The sequence below is a fragment of the Mytilus edulis genome, chromosome 9 (assembly GCF_963676685.1).
Source record: "Mytilus edulis chromosome 9, xbMytEdul2.2, whole genome shotgun sequence".
In the NCBI taxonomy this organism is placed as follows: domain Eukaryota; kingdom Metazoa; phylum Mollusca; class Bivalvia; order Mytilida; family Mytilidae; genus Mytilus; species Mytilus edulis.
This window is the reverse complement of record NC_092352.1, coordinates 59,893,929-59,911,640: the sequence shown is the minus strand read 5'-3', so window position 1 is coordinate 59,911,640 and position 17,712 is coordinate 59,893,929. Positions and strand designations below refer to the sequence as shown.

At 31.1% G+C, this 17,712-nt stretch overlaps 1 protein-coding gene across 2 annotated transcripts in view; it reads right to left on the bottom strand.

Annotated features, from left to right (window-relative positions):
* Nucleotides 1–3,850: 3,850 nt before the first annotated feature.
* The window catches only part of LOC139488708 (uncharacterized), a 58,589-nt gene continuing 44,727 nt past the window's right edge, over nt 3,851–17,712 (bottom strand). For both annotated transcript variants that reach the window (XM_071274527.1, XM_071274528.1), the window contains 2 exons: nt 6,617–6,689; nt 3,851–4,593 (listed from right to left, as the gene is read on the bottom strand). In XM_071274527.1, the coding sequence (XP_071130628.1) occupies nt 4,119–4,593; nt 6,617–6,689 (548 nt within the window). In that variant the 3' untranslated portion in view covers nt 3,851–4,118. The remainder of the gene's footprint in view (nt 4,594–6,616; nt 6,690–17,712) is intronic.

Here is a 17,712-nt window from a genome sequence, read left to right as displayed (position 1 = left end):
AGCAGTTACTGACATGTCAGATCCAGAACTCAATTAAACTGATTGACAGATAATGCCTTCATTATACGCATTGTTATATGAATATCAAGCACACAATATACCAAAATACCAAATATAATTTTGGGATAGATAAACATTCGTATGAAAATAATCTCGAATTCGTATTGGAAATCCAATCTTGCATTCATATTGGCAATTAAATGTTACATCAGTATTGGCAATTCAATTTTGCCTTTCCAAAATTTGCAATCTAACCATCATTTATGATAGTTCAAATCCAGTTATCTCCCGTTCATTAGATAATAATACACTATCTTTTGACTACCTGTCCGTGAGTAAAAAACACATGTATTTCACTTCTACGGACAAAATAAAATCATAAGTAATGCTGCAATGGTGTCTACTTCTAGAATTGATATCTTGAATGGTAAAAAATTTCAGACATGTTCAGTCAACATAATTGTTTTCGAACCGACAAAGAAGCAGCAATTACTTGGCATAATATTTTATGCATTTTACAAGAAGGGAAATTGTTTGTTTTCAGAAAAAAACCCATCGTCTTGTTTTAGTAATACTGTTATAGTGATTGTATTTTTCTCATCTGCATTATTAACATTTTTAACGTTAAAAGTATGAAAGAAGAAATCAAAAACTTAAAACGAAATCTTTCATACAGTTTTCAAGTGTCGCTAGCATTTTGACGGAAGCCGTTACACGGAGTGTGTCACAAATAGAGCAAGAACGGCTTATCATTTCAAAACCTTTTTTGCTTTTTAGTTTGTCGTTTTTTGTGCCCCACCTACGATAGTAGAGGGGCATTATGTTTTCTGGTCTGTGCGTCCGTCTGTCCTTCCGTCCGTCCGTCCGTTCATTCGTTCGTTCAGGTTAAAGTTTTTGGTCGAGGTATTTTTTGATGAAGTTGAAGTCCAATCAACTTCAAACTTAGTACACATGTTCCCTATGATATGATCTTTCTAATTTAATTGCCAATTAGACTTTTGATCCCAATTTCACGGTCCACTAAACATAGAAAATGATAGTGCAAGTTTCAGGTTAAAGGTTTTGGTAAAGGTAGTTTTTGATTTAGTTGAAGTCCAATCAACTTGCAACTTTGTACACATGTTCCTTAGGTTATGATCTAATTTATATGCCAAATTATATTTTTTTATCCCAATTTCACGGTCCACTGAACATAGAAAATGATAATGGAAGTGGGACATCCGTGTACTATGGACACATTCTTGTTTATATTAAGACAGGATGTTGTTTGCTTTTTTGACGTATTTTAAACCCACTCGCTATATTCTGTTTCACTTTATTGAAAATCAATGAAAGAGTATCAGGTATGAAAAACACAGTTGAATGTAGCCTGTAAAATTAAACGAGATAATTTAAAAATGTTTTACTGTATTCTTTCATTTAATGATTGTAGGAAATGAAATGTAAAGTAAAATGGTTAAACTTTCCTATGATTGTCCTTGACCATCCTATGATTATAATTTCCTGTTGTTTTGTAAGTTAAACATTTATTTAGTATCTAGTTTTTTTCTTAATCCTACACATAAATGTTCCATATTTCCTTTAATCTAAAAATAAATGTGAAGGATAACCACAACATATATCTTGTTTTTGTACTGTTATGAATCAAAGTGTATGACTAAACTCAGTACAGCCCTATCTTTATTATATTTAATTCATAAATACAACAATATTATCGTTATCTAGATGATATTTTTTCGTTAAATAATCAAGACTTTTCTAAATATAGTGCCGAAATTTACCCAAAAGGAACTTACTTTAAAGAAATCAAATTTAAACGGCAATAACTGACTTTTCCTAGATTTAGATATTTCGGTTTTACATGAGAAACTCCACACTAAAAGTTACTACAAAAAGGGAGATTTTTCTTTCCATATTGTTAATTTTCCCTTTTTGGATGGTGATGTTCCTTTTACACCATCTTACGGTGTTTATATATCACAACTAGTTTGCTATGCCCGTTTTGTAGTGACGTTTTTGATTTTTTTTTAACGAACGTTATCTATTAATTACTGGTAAATTTTTAAAACAGTGATTTCGCTACCAAAATTACTTAAATCCTTTACTAAACTCTTCCATAAATAAAATGATTTGGTTTTTGAGTTTGGTGTACCTGTGGAAAACTAATTTCAAACGGGATAGCACATCCTCATTTTTAAGGAAATGTTAGAAACGATCATGGTAAACTTTTTGATCCTTTTGAAAAACTTACTCTAAAAGGTTACCAATTCAACTCTTTAATTAGATAATTAAATATTGTTATTATTATGATACTCAAAATTGACAACAACACTTCGAATGGTCTGCAATTTTATTTGCTATGGTCTATAATTGTTATTATTAGTATTAATATTGATTTTGTTATCAGTAAATTAAAAGCAAACTAAATATTATTGTTATATATATTTACACATTCATGGATCAACAATCTGTCGAAACCTGTATCTGGGCATTGCACCAGGTCATATCTTTCTCTGACTATTTATGACGTCTTTACACTAAATCCAGTGAATGTTGGATGTGTGTACTGATTGATGATGTAGTCTTATACGCATGATTTTTTTATAAGTTATAAGTGTCTTTGAACTAGCTGTCAGTAACTGCGAGTACTCTCAGATCAGTGTCTTTTTGTTGTTGGGATATACATACAAGTACCCGGTCACGTGTACTCTGTGGTTTGTAAGATGTATTTGTGTCCATCTGATGAGTTTAATCTTTTTCAACTGATTTTTATAAGTCGTTCTTATGCTGTACTGTTACACCACTGTGTCAGGTATGAGGAGGGTTGGGATCCTGCTTACATGTTTAACTCGGCCACATTCTGTATACGTATGTGCCTCTTCTAAGTCAGGAGCCTACCATTTAGTGTTTGTCGTTTGTTTATGTTTTACATTAACTAGGCCGTTAGCTTTCTCGTTTGAATTGTTTTGCATTTGTCATTTCGGGGCCTTTTATACTGACTATGCGATATGAGCCTAGTTCATTGTTGAAGGCCGTGCGGTGACCTATAGTTGTTTATGTCTGGGTGATTATGTCTCTTATGTAGAGCTGACTCATTCGCAATCATACCACATTTTCTTTTTTATTTGTTTAATTTAAGTTAAATTAGGGAAAGCCATATATAATATATGTAAACTTGTTTACTACATTTACAAGGTGTAAGATACAAATACTATTATAAAGTGACTCTCACTACACAAAAATAGTTTAAGGTACAAAAGAGAATGAGGAAGTTAGAGGGATTGTTAAGTGGTAATTTAAGATATAAATAACTGTTAAATTAATGTTAAATTGCTCGAACAGAAATATTATCAAAATTGAAATCTGTTAATACTATTCTCCTCAAAGTACCGCATGGTTTAATGTTTTTTGGTGTTTTGATTTAATAAAAGGCTTTTGGCAGTTAAAAACATTTACATAAGTTTCATACATTTTCGTATTGACAAATAATAATATACAATGGAATGTAAAGTATATTATTCAATTTATGTGTAATATTTATTTATAAAAAAATTAGAAAGATTTGTGAGGGGTAGTTACAAATATTTACCTTGTAGAAACCAGTATTCAAACATGCTTACAGAAAGAATTCTTTTCAATATATATTTTTATTGTTTTAATCATTACATAAGATAAAAATAATAAAGATCGCAGCACGTTGTTATAAACATTTTATTCAAAGAAAAACATGTTTATGAAAATACATTTTTATAGAAGAATATATATATGCATTTGATTTTATTATATTGATTGATTAATTGCATGGTGTTTAATTTGCTTTCCGTCGAATCATAACAAAAAGGCGATATTGCGACATTATTTTATTTAATAAGAATTTTACACTTACAGAATAAGAAGCACATGACGAAACACAGGAATATATATACACGGTCACAATTGATAAATTTATTATTTGAACATCTGAGAAAATGAGGATAATATTGTCAATCTAAATACTTTAATGGGTTTACTTGTCTACACACTCATTACAGCAAACCAGGTACCGTAATAACCAATGAAAGAATATATTGACTGTCTTTAGTACGCGAAAATAAACATGGCGGTAAATAAAAGTGAGTTCACGTTCGCGTGGTGGTATGATATTCATCTTCTGTTAGCTGTCCAAAAAAATGGTCATAGGTCTCTTCACCTCTGTCCGGTAGTTTGTGATGACCTGCAGAATCATAAACATCGTCTGCTTTTTGACTATATATATTATCATCATTTTGGTATTCTCTCTTTTCATTGTTCCTAGAAACATCGTACGTTCCATTGTTAGACGTATGACTGTATAAGTTAATATCATTTTGGTTTTCTCGGTGTTTACTGTTACTTGATACATGGTACGTGCCATCGTCAGTCATATTATAAAGACCAGCTGACTGTTGACCATTCGGAAAGACGAGAACCTGCTTTTGTGTATTTGAATTTGAATTGTTTTGTTTGTTTCTATTATGATTGGATGATTCTGATGAGGTTATATGTTGCTGACTTGCGTAGTCGTATTGATTTTTATCATACGCTTTGTTACTATTGTCAGGACCAGTTTTTGACCTGTAAAATTAATTTAAATAATCATTATTCAGTAATTAAGTCAGCTTTTTTTTTAACGCTATGGCATAAGTTCTGAACTGAATGTTTTTGCCCAGAAAAAAAGATCTATTTCTCATATTGTTCACAGTGCCGTGACACATATTTCACGAACACTCAGGACAAACTAGTTTCATTTAGTACTAAAATGACCAGGATCTTCGCTTGCATGATGTTCATTGCAGAAATTGTTGAGTATTCTCCCTTCATAAACGTATGCCTTCTCCGTCTTCATAACATTAATATTTAATTAGTTTTATGTAAAACAATGAATGGCAATGTTTTAAGTGTTGACAACTTCCACACATCTACATTTAAAAGTATTTTCAGGGATTACCAATGAAAAGCAACGTTAAACGATAACGTCGAAATTACTGGTCGTTTTAAATTTTTTGCTAAACATTGTAAATCTTCTAAAAACTGACCAGAAGACAAACTACAGGCTTCAATGAGCCTGTGTCGCTCACCTGATATTCTTGTTACATATGCATGAAAAATGGAACCATTATACTTTTGCTTTTGTTTCAGAGATATAAGCCAAGAAATTGCATTTGATCCCTATGTTCTATGTTTAGCCTTGTCAGACACGTTGGTTGGTAGGGGTGATCACCGGACGATTTTTATTAAAACTAGATACCCTTATGATGATTGCGGACAGCTTTGGTTTAATATGTCTCAGTATTTTCAGTGGAGAGGATTTTTGTAAAAGATAATAAAAATTTACAAAATATGTTAATATAATTGACTTGAAAGGCCAATAAATCTGTAAGGGGTCAATTGACAATTTTGGTCATATCGAAATATTTGTAGATCTTTGCTGAATAGTATTGCTGGTTTCAGTTTATCTCTATCTATTACAATATTTAAGATACTAACCAAAAACAGCAAAATTTCCTTAAAATTACTTTTAATGGGGCAGCTACCCAACAACTAGTTGTCTGATATGTCGGATAATTTCAGGGCAGATATATCTAAACCTGATGAACATACTTCAAATCAGATTTACTCTAAATGCTTAAGTTTTAGAGATTTAAGCCAAAAAGTGCGTTTTACCCCCTTATGTTTTATCTTTACTCATGGCAGCCATGTTGGTTGGCAGTCGAGGTTATCGGACACGATTTAAAAAAGATACCCCAATTATGATCGTGGCAAAATTTTCTTAAATTTGGCCCAGTATTTTCAGATGAGAAGATTTTTGTAAAAGTTAACAAATGACGAAGGTGATGAGATAAACTTATCGACAGTGATGAGATAAGCTTACGTGGCCCATTTGGCCAGGTGAGCCTAAAAAAAGGACTTAATATAAAGTGTTTTTTCATTAAATATATTAAAGTTTTAATTTCAGCCACCCAATCAGTCAATTTTTTATTTCATTTTGAAAACTAAAACATAGCTTTATTATCATATGTATATATAGGTGTAATACCACCAAATAAAAAAACAAACAAAAAAACACGAAAATAGGTCGAAAAAAAATATTCCCTTGAATTTGACAGTTGTAGGTAATTAATCCTACATTTTATTGCAGTAAAATATTTCTGTGTCATAAACATATGTCTTGGGTATTTGGAAGCACCATTATTTTTTTATTTGGAATTTTTAAAGAATATTTTTTTAATCTTGAGGTTACATGGTGACTAAACCTTGTACACAGATAAAATAAGGGGAGAAATTTGATTGGTTTACTTCCAGTGATGGTTATTTTCTTATATGCAATGAAATGTAATGTGAATTTTTTTCTATAGTACTGGACAGGATAAAACTTTACTCATGCCAAGTATTACTTTATTTGAAACAAAGATAAATTCTTCACATTTTTTTTTGCAAAGCGCAAATTTAACAAAGATTAACCTCTGGGAAAATCAATGGTGGTATTACACCTATATGACAGACATGTGGAAGTTTTCTTTACACATATGGTAGTAGAATAATTTTTAATATGAATTTTAAATCATATTATAAAATAAAGGCAAAACTTTTACATTACCTTCTAACACGGTATATAACAACACCAACTATGATTATTATAAGTACGCCTCCGCCAACACCAGCTGCAATTGCTACAAAAAAAAATATATGTATTTATAATATCGATTTGGATTCATTTATGAATTGATGTATAAAAAAATAAAATTGTCAAGGCACCATTCATACGCAACGAGATTATGCGAAAACGGGTACAACCCGAATGATACGCCTTCTGAAAAAAAAACCCAACCCCACATATATTTTTTCATAAAGGCATAGTGCTTTATGCGATCTAGTAGAACACATGCAAACCGGTATCAGGTTATACATTTAAAGTTTTACTGCAACACATATAATAAGTATCTTTATTTTTAATTCACGTGATTATTTTGTAACTGAGAAACATATGTACCTGAAATTTAACATAAAATAGATGTATAGATGGTTCATGAAGCTTCAAGGTTCATTACTGTTGTTTCTTTTATAGATTTTTTGCGACATCCTTTTAATTTTCATTGGAATATTATACCCATTCTACATCTCCCTAAATATTGTAAACTATTTTTATGGATTGATTGGTGTTTAAATCCACTACCAGCACGTACTGATAGCTACTTTTTGGGCGTTCAGTTTTTCAGTTTTTGGTGGAGAAGACCGGAGTGCACATAGAGGACCACTGACCGTCGATTTGATAACTGACAACGTAACATGCTTATAAATGAATTATTCCATGGGACATATTTTAAATGTGTCCGATGAAGTATCAGGCGGAAATGTCACGTATTTCACTATATGACAAGCAATGATGTACATGTACTTCTTTATGCAAATATTGGTTTATTGTAAAGAAGACAAATTCATACCTATAATATCATATTGCACGGGTGAATTCAAAGATCCTCCTGTCATATCTACTAAAAATAAAAAAATAAAAATATTAATGTGTAAATAAATATCAATCTCTTGGAATAATTTGAAGTTCTTATAAATGCAAATTTGAACCATTTTTTTTAACGGTAGAATCATCAAACTTGTCAATAATGTACCTCTGAAGGTAGGTAAAACAAAATACAATATTATTTGGTGTAGCTCACCTGATTCGGTATCTAGAGTGAAAACAGTGACAAATTCCTGTAGGATAATATGTTTTCTTCCATAGGATTTTAAAAAATATATATTTAAATCCCATCGTTTTTTTAGGAGAATTTATCATTAATGATATGTATCATCAAATAATTATTTGTTACAGTTTTATTAATCTTGAAAGTTGTGCGTCTTCAATATTTTATTATTCAATATTACAGATTGAAGATCGAACTCATCACAATGTTCAGGTAAGATAAAATACACAAATATATATATATATATTATGTATTGATCACAATGTTCAGGTAAGATAAAATACACAAATATATATATATATATATTATGTATTGAATATATCAGTAAATTTTACAAATTCTACAAAATGCGACAATTCCCTTTTTGTAATCGCTGTTTTTTTTCTAACAAGTAGTGACCTCGAAACGATTTATCAAATGGATACAGAATACTTATGTCTTTGATTCACAGGATGAGAACGGAAAACAGCTGTGGTCGATAATTTCAAAATGATGTTAAATATCTTGACCCTAATCCGTTTTGAAAGGAAGCAAAATGTTTTGTACATCACAGTATTTACAAAAGCGCGACTATTCGTAAGATTTAAAAAATATTTTGCACAAAAAGTTTATGCATTTGAAATATCTACCGCTGATACATCATGTACATGCTACAGTAATGGTTTGTAATCGGACATGAAACTATATCTATAAGGTAAATAGTTCAGTACTTGCAAAAGAAATAATTATAATTATCGAGTTGCACTATGCTCGAGTGAATCAATATTAAAATTAAGGGAATAGGCAATTTACCCTAATTTTTCATTATTGTACTACGGTTTACTTCTTTAAAGGGGCACTAGCTAAGAGATATATAAAAAATATAATGTATTATCTTTTGGCTCAATCATTAATGAAATGGAAACAGTGAAATAATAATTCGCTTTTAGCAGCCTGCATGGTTCGATTCGATCCACTTAAATTCTTTCTTTTACAGGTAAAAACGATGATAAACATTTAATTTTCGTCTATAATATGAAATTAAATAGACCTAGAATAATCCAACAGGGACTCTTCACTTGTATGCTGGACTAGTCAGGTATATTGTTAACAGCAGAAAGTGCAATTTGTTGTTGAATAAAAATTAAAAAAAAAAAAAGAATAATCCAACAGCAAGAGTTTGCTTGATCTATTTATGTCTGTAGTTTTGTTTACATCGCTTATATGGTCATCGGATGAGTTAATTAGATGGCCTCCAGACTTAATTACACACGATACGAAGCTACGTATTTAGATGCCAAGACAAGACAAATACTCTATTAAAGTCTCACCACTTGTTACATATAAAATATACAGCTTTTTAAAACACAAAGTAACAACAAGAGCCACTCTATACAGAGCTATGAGAGACTATAAACAATTTTCTTAAATTATAATACAAATACAAGTCAACTGTCATGAATATAAAATACATTTTCGCTTTATTAAAATTTCATAGCAGATTTTGGCAGTATAAATAAACTCATCATAGATACCAGGACTAAATTTTGTATATACGCCAGACGTGCGTTTCGTCTACAAAAGACTCATCAGTGACGCTCGAATCCAAAAAAGTTAAAAAGGCCAAATAAAGTACGAAGTTGAAGAGTATTGAGGACAAAAATTTCTAAAAGTTTTGCCAAATCCAGCTAAGGTAACCTATGCCTGAGGTAGAAAAACCTTAGTATTTCAAAAATTCTAAATTTTGTAAACAGTTAATTTATAAATATAACCATATCAATAATAATTCATGTCAGCACAAAAAGTGCTGACTACTGAACTGGTGATACCCTCGGGGAAATAAATCTCCATCAGCAGTGGCATCGACCCAGTGATAGTAAATAAACTCATCATAGATACCAGGACTAAATTTTGTATATACGCCAGACGCGCGTTTCGTCTACAAAAGACTCATCGGTGACGCTCGAAACCAAAAAAGTTCAAAAGGCCAAATAAAGTACGAAGTTGAAGAGCATTGAGAACCAAAATTTCTAAAAGTTTTCCCAAATCCATATTTTTATTTGTAAAAAGAAATATAAATTTTTCATTATCAGACATATGTAAAAAAATTATCATCAACAATACTAGCATGGTTTGAAATAACATTACGAATATCTGAATATACAGGACAGTTTAACAAAACACGTTTTTCACCTTCAGTACAGTTAAAACATAATCTATTTTCAATATCAATATTTTCATAACGACCAGTTTCAATTCTGATGGGTGCTACACCACATCTAAATTTTGCTAAAGCACTCCTTTAATTTTCTACGCCATATACATTTTTGAACATTCTATATGTACGTAATTTACTTTTATCATCTGACATAATCTTGTCATACCATTCGTCCTTAAATTTTTCAAAACATACATTTTCAATATTCTTAATCAAATCCTTGTTCAACATAGCACCATTGCACAAATATTCCATATCAAGTTCTTTAAACTTATTTTTTACTCTAAAATGCCATTTTTTTTTACTTTTTTACATGTTTTACCCCTTATAAACACTTTTTTATTTACTCTATCATCATTCATTTTATTAAAACGTGTCCAGTTTTTAAAACACTAGTCGACTGTTTGATTTTACATGGCATCCAGCCCATGTCACCATACAAATACATATTAGGCGTGTATTTTCCTACACCCATGAAAAAATGCATGGCTCTATTTTTAATACTATTTATTCATGAAAAATCACGTGTTCCCCATATAGAGGCCCCATAATCTATTACAGACCATACACGTGTATGAAATAATTTTGTAAATGTACAATATTGAAAACCACCATTAGCTTTACATTTAGATATTAACAGACCCAACGATCTACTAGCGGCTTTAGCAACTGCTTTTGCCATATTATCATAGCTTAAATGTTCAGTAAATAATAAACCTAAATAAGTGTATTGGTAAACAATATCAATATTGTTACCATTAAACAAATATGAAAATTTTTATCTAGAAACAGACTGTGTTCAAAAATGTACTATTTTAGATTTTTTCAAATTAACAGTAAGGTTATTAGTACAACACCATATATACAAAACGTCTAATATTTTTTGTACATCACTCTCATTCTCAATAATAAAAACAAGATCATCTGCATACAACATGTATAATAACATGCTAACTTTATCATTTTCAATGTCTTTACCTATGTTCAATTTCTTTACCCCATCAACAAGATCATTAATATCAATATTAAATAACAAAGGCGAAAGGATACACCCTTGTTTTAGACCACAATTTACATCAAACCAATCTGTTAAGTTACCATTTACTTTAACACAAGACTGCACATTGTTATAAAGAGAATAAAGTGATTTTAACATTTTTGAACTAATACCAAGTGTTTTTAATTTACAAAATAATAAATTTCTTTTCATCCAATCGTAAGCTTTTTTGAAGTCAATGAATGCCACATATGTTGATTGTTTACGAAGCTTTCTAGTTTCTATAATAGTAGACAATGTACTGAAATGGTCTACAGTACTACGACCTTTTCTAAAACCGTTTTGCTCGTCACATCGGAAGTCAATATCATCAAGCTTATATCATGTATATGTTAGTCGGGAGTTCAATACTCCACAATACAGTTTGTAGGAAACTGGTGCCAAAGTTATACCACGGTACGACAAGGGATCCCTCGGATCTGATGTTGAGCTTTTTGAAATAGGCGTTATAATCCCTTTTGACCACATTGCTAGAACTTTACCAGAGTCAAAACAAATATTAAAAACTCTATTTAATGCATTTAACATAGTTTGGTTCTTGTACAATTCAACTGGTATTTCGTCATATCCAGGTGATGTACCATTTTTGGAACATTTTAAAACATTAAATACTTCTTCCACAGATATTTCACAATCTAACATATCATCATATAAAACATCTACATCATTTTCACAATAGATTTATATTTAATATATATTTAAATCACTATCATCATTTCTATTAAACATATTAGAGAACTCATACTGTTAATTGTTTATTTCAGACTTTTAATAGTTTGAATGAATGTTTTACATTGTTTTAAATCAAATATGAGAATTTGACTAAAATTGGTGAGCATGAATTTGACAGCTAGTGACCCTTTAACAAGACATCCCAAAAGTTACAAAACGTATTAATATTTAATATATTTTGATTTTGCTATTGTTGGAAGTGTAAAAGTAACAAAATGTCTAAACATATCAATGAACTATCAATTTAGCCGCCAAAAAAATATTTTATAAAAAACAATTTGCAGAATAAAACTTTAAAAAGGGTACCTGCATACATTTTAACATATGTAAAACAAACGTAATTCATACTGAACAACCCTTTATTTCTCTTCAAGGTACAGTAAAATTAGATTCAATATACAAAGTTTGAGGTTTTTGTTTGAAAAATAGGGGTGAGGTGGGGGGGGGGGGGGGGGGTGGGTGGGGGGTCTGGGGGTGCAAAAAAAAAAAAAAATTGAATATGCAGAGCAAAAAAATAGACAAATAAATAAAAATAAATAAAAAAATTATATGGAATACAAGTTTGCTAAAATAAAATAAACAGAAATGAAAATAATAGGCAACATGAATAAAATATAAAGAATACTTATAAAAAAAATTAAAATGAAATCAGGTACCACATATCACGATTCTCTTAGTAGATGTCATGTGCATTTACAATGTAGTCTGTAAACATTTATGATTTGTATTAGAAAATTGTGCTTCGAAATAAGATTTTAATATTTATGTTTATAAACATGTTTAATCTGATGTACAGTTTATGTATTTCAAACGTGTTTCTCGTTTCTCGTTTATATATAGATTAGACCGTTGGTTTTCCCGTTTTAATGGTTTTACACTAGTTATATTTGGGTCCTTTATAGCTTGCTGTTCGATGTGAGCCAACAATGACAAAATTTGTGCATACTTCGCCAAAACGTAGTATGTATTGATATATGTTCAAAAATATAATAAAATGATAGGCAATCGCGCATTTTTTAAAGCGTCAGGTTGAGACAAAATGACACACTTTGTATGGATTACACAGAGAAAATCATTTTGTGATTATAAGCTAAACTAAATGATGAAATTGTAAAATATAACACAAGAATATAGCTTTTAGATTGTGCCTGATATTCATATAATGAAGATATAATCTTTCAATCAGTTTACAGTTTAATTGAAGTCTGGAGCTGGCATGTTAGTTATGTATTATTGTCACTTTGTTTATTTTCTTTTCAGTGTTACATTTTCTGACACCAGACTAGGACTTCTTTTGAAATGAATTTTAATGTGCGTATTGTTATGCGTTTACTTTTCTGCATTGGCTAGAGGTATAGGGAGAGGGTTGAGATCTCATAAACATGTTTTACCCCGCCGCCTGGGCCAAGTCAGGAGCCTCTGGCTTTTGTTGGTCTTGTATTATTTTTACTTTTGGTTTCTTGTGTATAATTTGAAGTTTAGTATGGCGTTCATAATTACTGAACTAGTATATATATTTGTTTAGGGGCCAGATGAAGGACGCCTCTGGGTGCGGGAATTTCTCGCTGCATTGAAGACCTATTGGTTACTTTTTCTATGGTCGGGTTGTTGCCTCTTTGACACATTCCCCATTTCCATTCTCAATTTTATTTAGAAAATGATTTGAGAATACCAAAAGAAAAGATAGGGTTACCGAACATTTTCCGGCTTAAATACAAAATAGCAAAAGGTCATGTAGATTCCCTCAGAAAATGCACTAATACAGAGTTACTTCCCATTAATTTGCCAACTTTAAAACATTAAAAAAACAAGCAAAAATAATCTGCACATGTAAACATATTTATATTTATAAGTTATAATCTTATACATTTGTTCTTTTAAATGACAATTCACATCAGTTATCTACATTCCTGCATCAAACTTTGCTAACTTGATTAAAAATTTCGACCTTACATAATCTGCTTTTTTACAATTCAAGATGGCGAAAGACACCTATACTTCTTTAAATATGGTTTTATACAAAACATTATTTTACTTTGATCACTGTCTCTTTATTTTGATTATTACGAACTACACAGAGAAAATCATTATGTGATTATAAGCTAAACTAAATGATCTTTTGTAGACGAAACGCGCGTCTGGCGTATATATAACATTTAAATCCATGTATCTATGATGAGTTTATTCGCAACCACTGGGTCGATGCCACTGCTGGTGAAGATATATTTCCCCGAGGGTATCACTAGCCCAGTAGTCAGCACTTCTGTGCTGACTTGAGTTATCATTGATATGTTCATAATTATAAATTAACTGTTAATAAAACTTCGAATTTTTGAAATACTAAGGCTTTTCTACCTCGGGATTAAATTACCTTAGCTGTATTTGGCAAAATGTTTAGGAATTTTCGGTCCTCAATGCTCTTCAACTTCGTACTTTATTTGACCTTCTAAACATTTTTGATTCGAACGTCACTGATGAGTCTTTTGTAGACGAAACGCGCGTCTGGCGTATATATAACATTTGAATCCATGTATCTATGATGAGTTTATTTGCAACCACTGGGTCGATGCCACTGCTGGTGGAGATTTAGTTCCCCGTGAGTATCACCAGCCCAGTAGTCAGCACTTCTGTGTTGACTTGATTTATCATTGATATGTTCATAATTATAAATTAACTGTTAACAAAACTTCGAATTTGTGAAATACTAAGGCTTTCCTACCTCAGGATTAGATTACATAAGCTGTATTTGGCAAAACCTTTAGGTATTTTCGGTCTTCAATGCTCTTCAACTTCGTACTTTATTTGACCTTTTAAACATTTTTGATTGGAGCGTCACTGATGAGTCTTTTGTAGACGAAACGCGCGTCTGGCGTATATATAAAATTTGAATCAATGTATCTAAGATGAGTTTATTTCCCACACATTTTATCAAGTGATGCATAATTCCAACGCAATGGCAAAAAAGAAAAAAAAAGAAGAATGTTTCCATAGTAAACGAATGTCCCAATCGCACTATCATTTACTATGTCAGTCCGTGGACCGTGAAATTTGGGTACAAACTCTAATTTGTCATTACAAAATCATAAGGAACATGTGTACTTAGTTTCAAGTTCATAGAATTTCAACTTCATCAAAAACTAACCTTGACCAAACACTTTAACCTGAAGCGGGACAGACAGACGGACGGATGAACGAACGGACGCACAGACCAGACAGCACAATGCCCTTAAATGGGGCAAATAAAAAAAAAAAAAAAGATAATCAACAGCATACAACACACACATAAAAACTAAAGGCTAAGCAAACAATATCTATCCTAAACCGGTGCTCCTGGAGGGTAAAGTAGATTCCGAGACAGTATGGAAACGACACAATACAGGAACAAACACAACACAACAATAAACGAAAAACAAATAGGAGAAACAGCAATTAACGAAAACCAGTCAATTTGATTTGGGACCGGTTCGCATAGAATCTGTCCGGGTTAACCTTGTTGGAATGCATCGACCGTCCCCAGCCCCCTTGACTTTGGAAATCGGTACTCTGGTTTTTTTTTTATTTCTCAACCTAGAATTCATTATATTGAACATTTCACATTGGATCAAACAATGTTAGAAAGAAAATGGCCCTTCCCCCCACCCCGCACTTTTCTTACTTATGCGATTTATTCAAACATTTTCAAATACAAAATGTAATTATTGTATACTTTTTACACCTAAAAACAATATGAAAACTTACTATTGCACTGAAACGAAACAGAAATATTCTTGCTGGAGACGTCACAATCTTCAAATCCGCTTGTAAAATTCAAAACGCTGAATCTACATTTGTCAGTCTTATTCAAGTTTTTACAAAATCTCTTTACTAGTATCTCATTTTTTATAGTTTCGGCGAGACATTTTGTCTGATGACTGGTCGGATTTTCAGGTTCGAGAAAGAGTTTGATCTCACTGGCAAGGTACTGTGTTTCACATTCTATTTCGATGAGTTCGTTCAATTCGTTGCAGGCTGAATGCACTTGTTGTCCTACATTTAAAGACAAAGTATAAAGATGAAGATTTTGCGAGAGCAAAACATTATTGTTCATTTTGAAAATAACACTCGTTTGCATTGTATTGTTCAATATATATTTTTACATTACAAATGGCCAAAGATTATATTTACCATAACTGAAAGTTATCATTTACCATTGCTAATTATGTAACTAGATTAGAAACGACTAGAAGACTAATGAAACAACAATCTTACACAATCACACTGCAGAACACCTATAGGTATTCCATAAAAGATGAACATAAGCTCTATGAATATTTCATACGCATTTAGTTTTATAAGCGTTTCGTTAGTGTTAGCATGTTGATATCTCCAAACAACGCAATGGGTTAAAAATTTGTTACCATTTGTAGTGGCCAAGTGTAAATACATTTTCTACCTTTTTGTGAAATAAGATAAGACAGTTAAAACTATGTTGCAGTAAACGCCTGCTTTTACAGACACATATTAAGATACCCCAGTTCCAAATAATATTTTACTTGCATTCAAAACATCAAACTAATATCAATCATTTTTTTTCAGTCACTCATTGGGTTTTGATTGAATGGAGATTTTCATCAGTATTATTCATATTGTAACTACTATTTCGATTCCCTTGTGTAATTACTAGTTGAAGATGCAAACAGTTTTTTTTTAACAAACCAGGAATATATCTATAAAGCCTACATATTGACTATAATGGCAGATGACAAACACGTTTAAAACTTTTACACATTTTTGTTATAATAAAAAAATAAAGCAATGTTGTATGAGTGCCAATAAAATAATTAACTGTTAATACTGGTGTCATGTTTATCAACACAATATTAAACAGAAAAACCAAAGAGTATAGCAATACACGCCCAACTAAAAACACTAATTAATTCATGTTCTCTACAACGGTAAGCAATTCGTGTTGTTCCATTTATTATGAATTACGTTATAATTAATAGCTTGAGTGAAAAGGTGTCGTACCATAGACATGATATAGTAAATAACTATTTCTGATCACGTAACTTACTAACCGGCTTATAAGATATCCTTGCATTTCAACTATCTAAACCTGATGCATGAACAAAAGTGTATAGATTTTAAAACGAAGACAAGATAGACAAAATAATCAATACATTGAAATAGTATTCAGTCATCGCAGATTCCATACTTTTTGTTACAAACATTTGTGGTGTACACGGTTAATTATTTGATATAGAACCATCTAATGATTGATCGCATTCTGTTATGCAATACAAAGAGAACAATGCTGGGCTAGTCCTTTGACAGATGGAGCATGCATGGTAATATGATACACGTATATTCCATGACAGTTAGCTATATAAAGATAATAGTCCGTTAAAGGTAAATTAAGGATAACTGTAACGTCGAGACTTAACTTTACTGTTTACCATAGTATTAGCTTACATTAAATGCTAGGATTATTTTTGCATCCTGTAAATTTATTTAGTAACAATCTGGAGTATTTTGACTATATATTTTACATCCCCATAAAGAAATGAAGGTTTTCATATGCACTCATTCTTGTATCGAAAATTTGTAATTTAATTGTTATTTACATTTTATAACATTTTCCATATTAATGGAACTGAAGAAAGAAAAACATAAACATTTGAATACTGTATTATACTTTTCACACTATTATTGTAAAAAAAAAGAAGTCTGAGGAATGCTCAAATCTATTCTTTTTATGTCGAAATTCAATTTCAGGTATGGAACTCCAAGCGTTTTCCGTTTTGTTTTTATCGATGTTATTCTACTTCACACTTACTTTTACAAGGTATATACGCTATCGATGTGTCATCTATGAAAATAAGACGTACTGCTGTTGAATTAAACTGTTTAAAGTCAGCTTCCAATGCTATCGTAAACTGATCTTTTCCATATGCATCTACCAATATGTTGATCCATGTATTATACAATGAAGAATTACCATCCACAGTAAAGAGTAATGTCTGATTTTC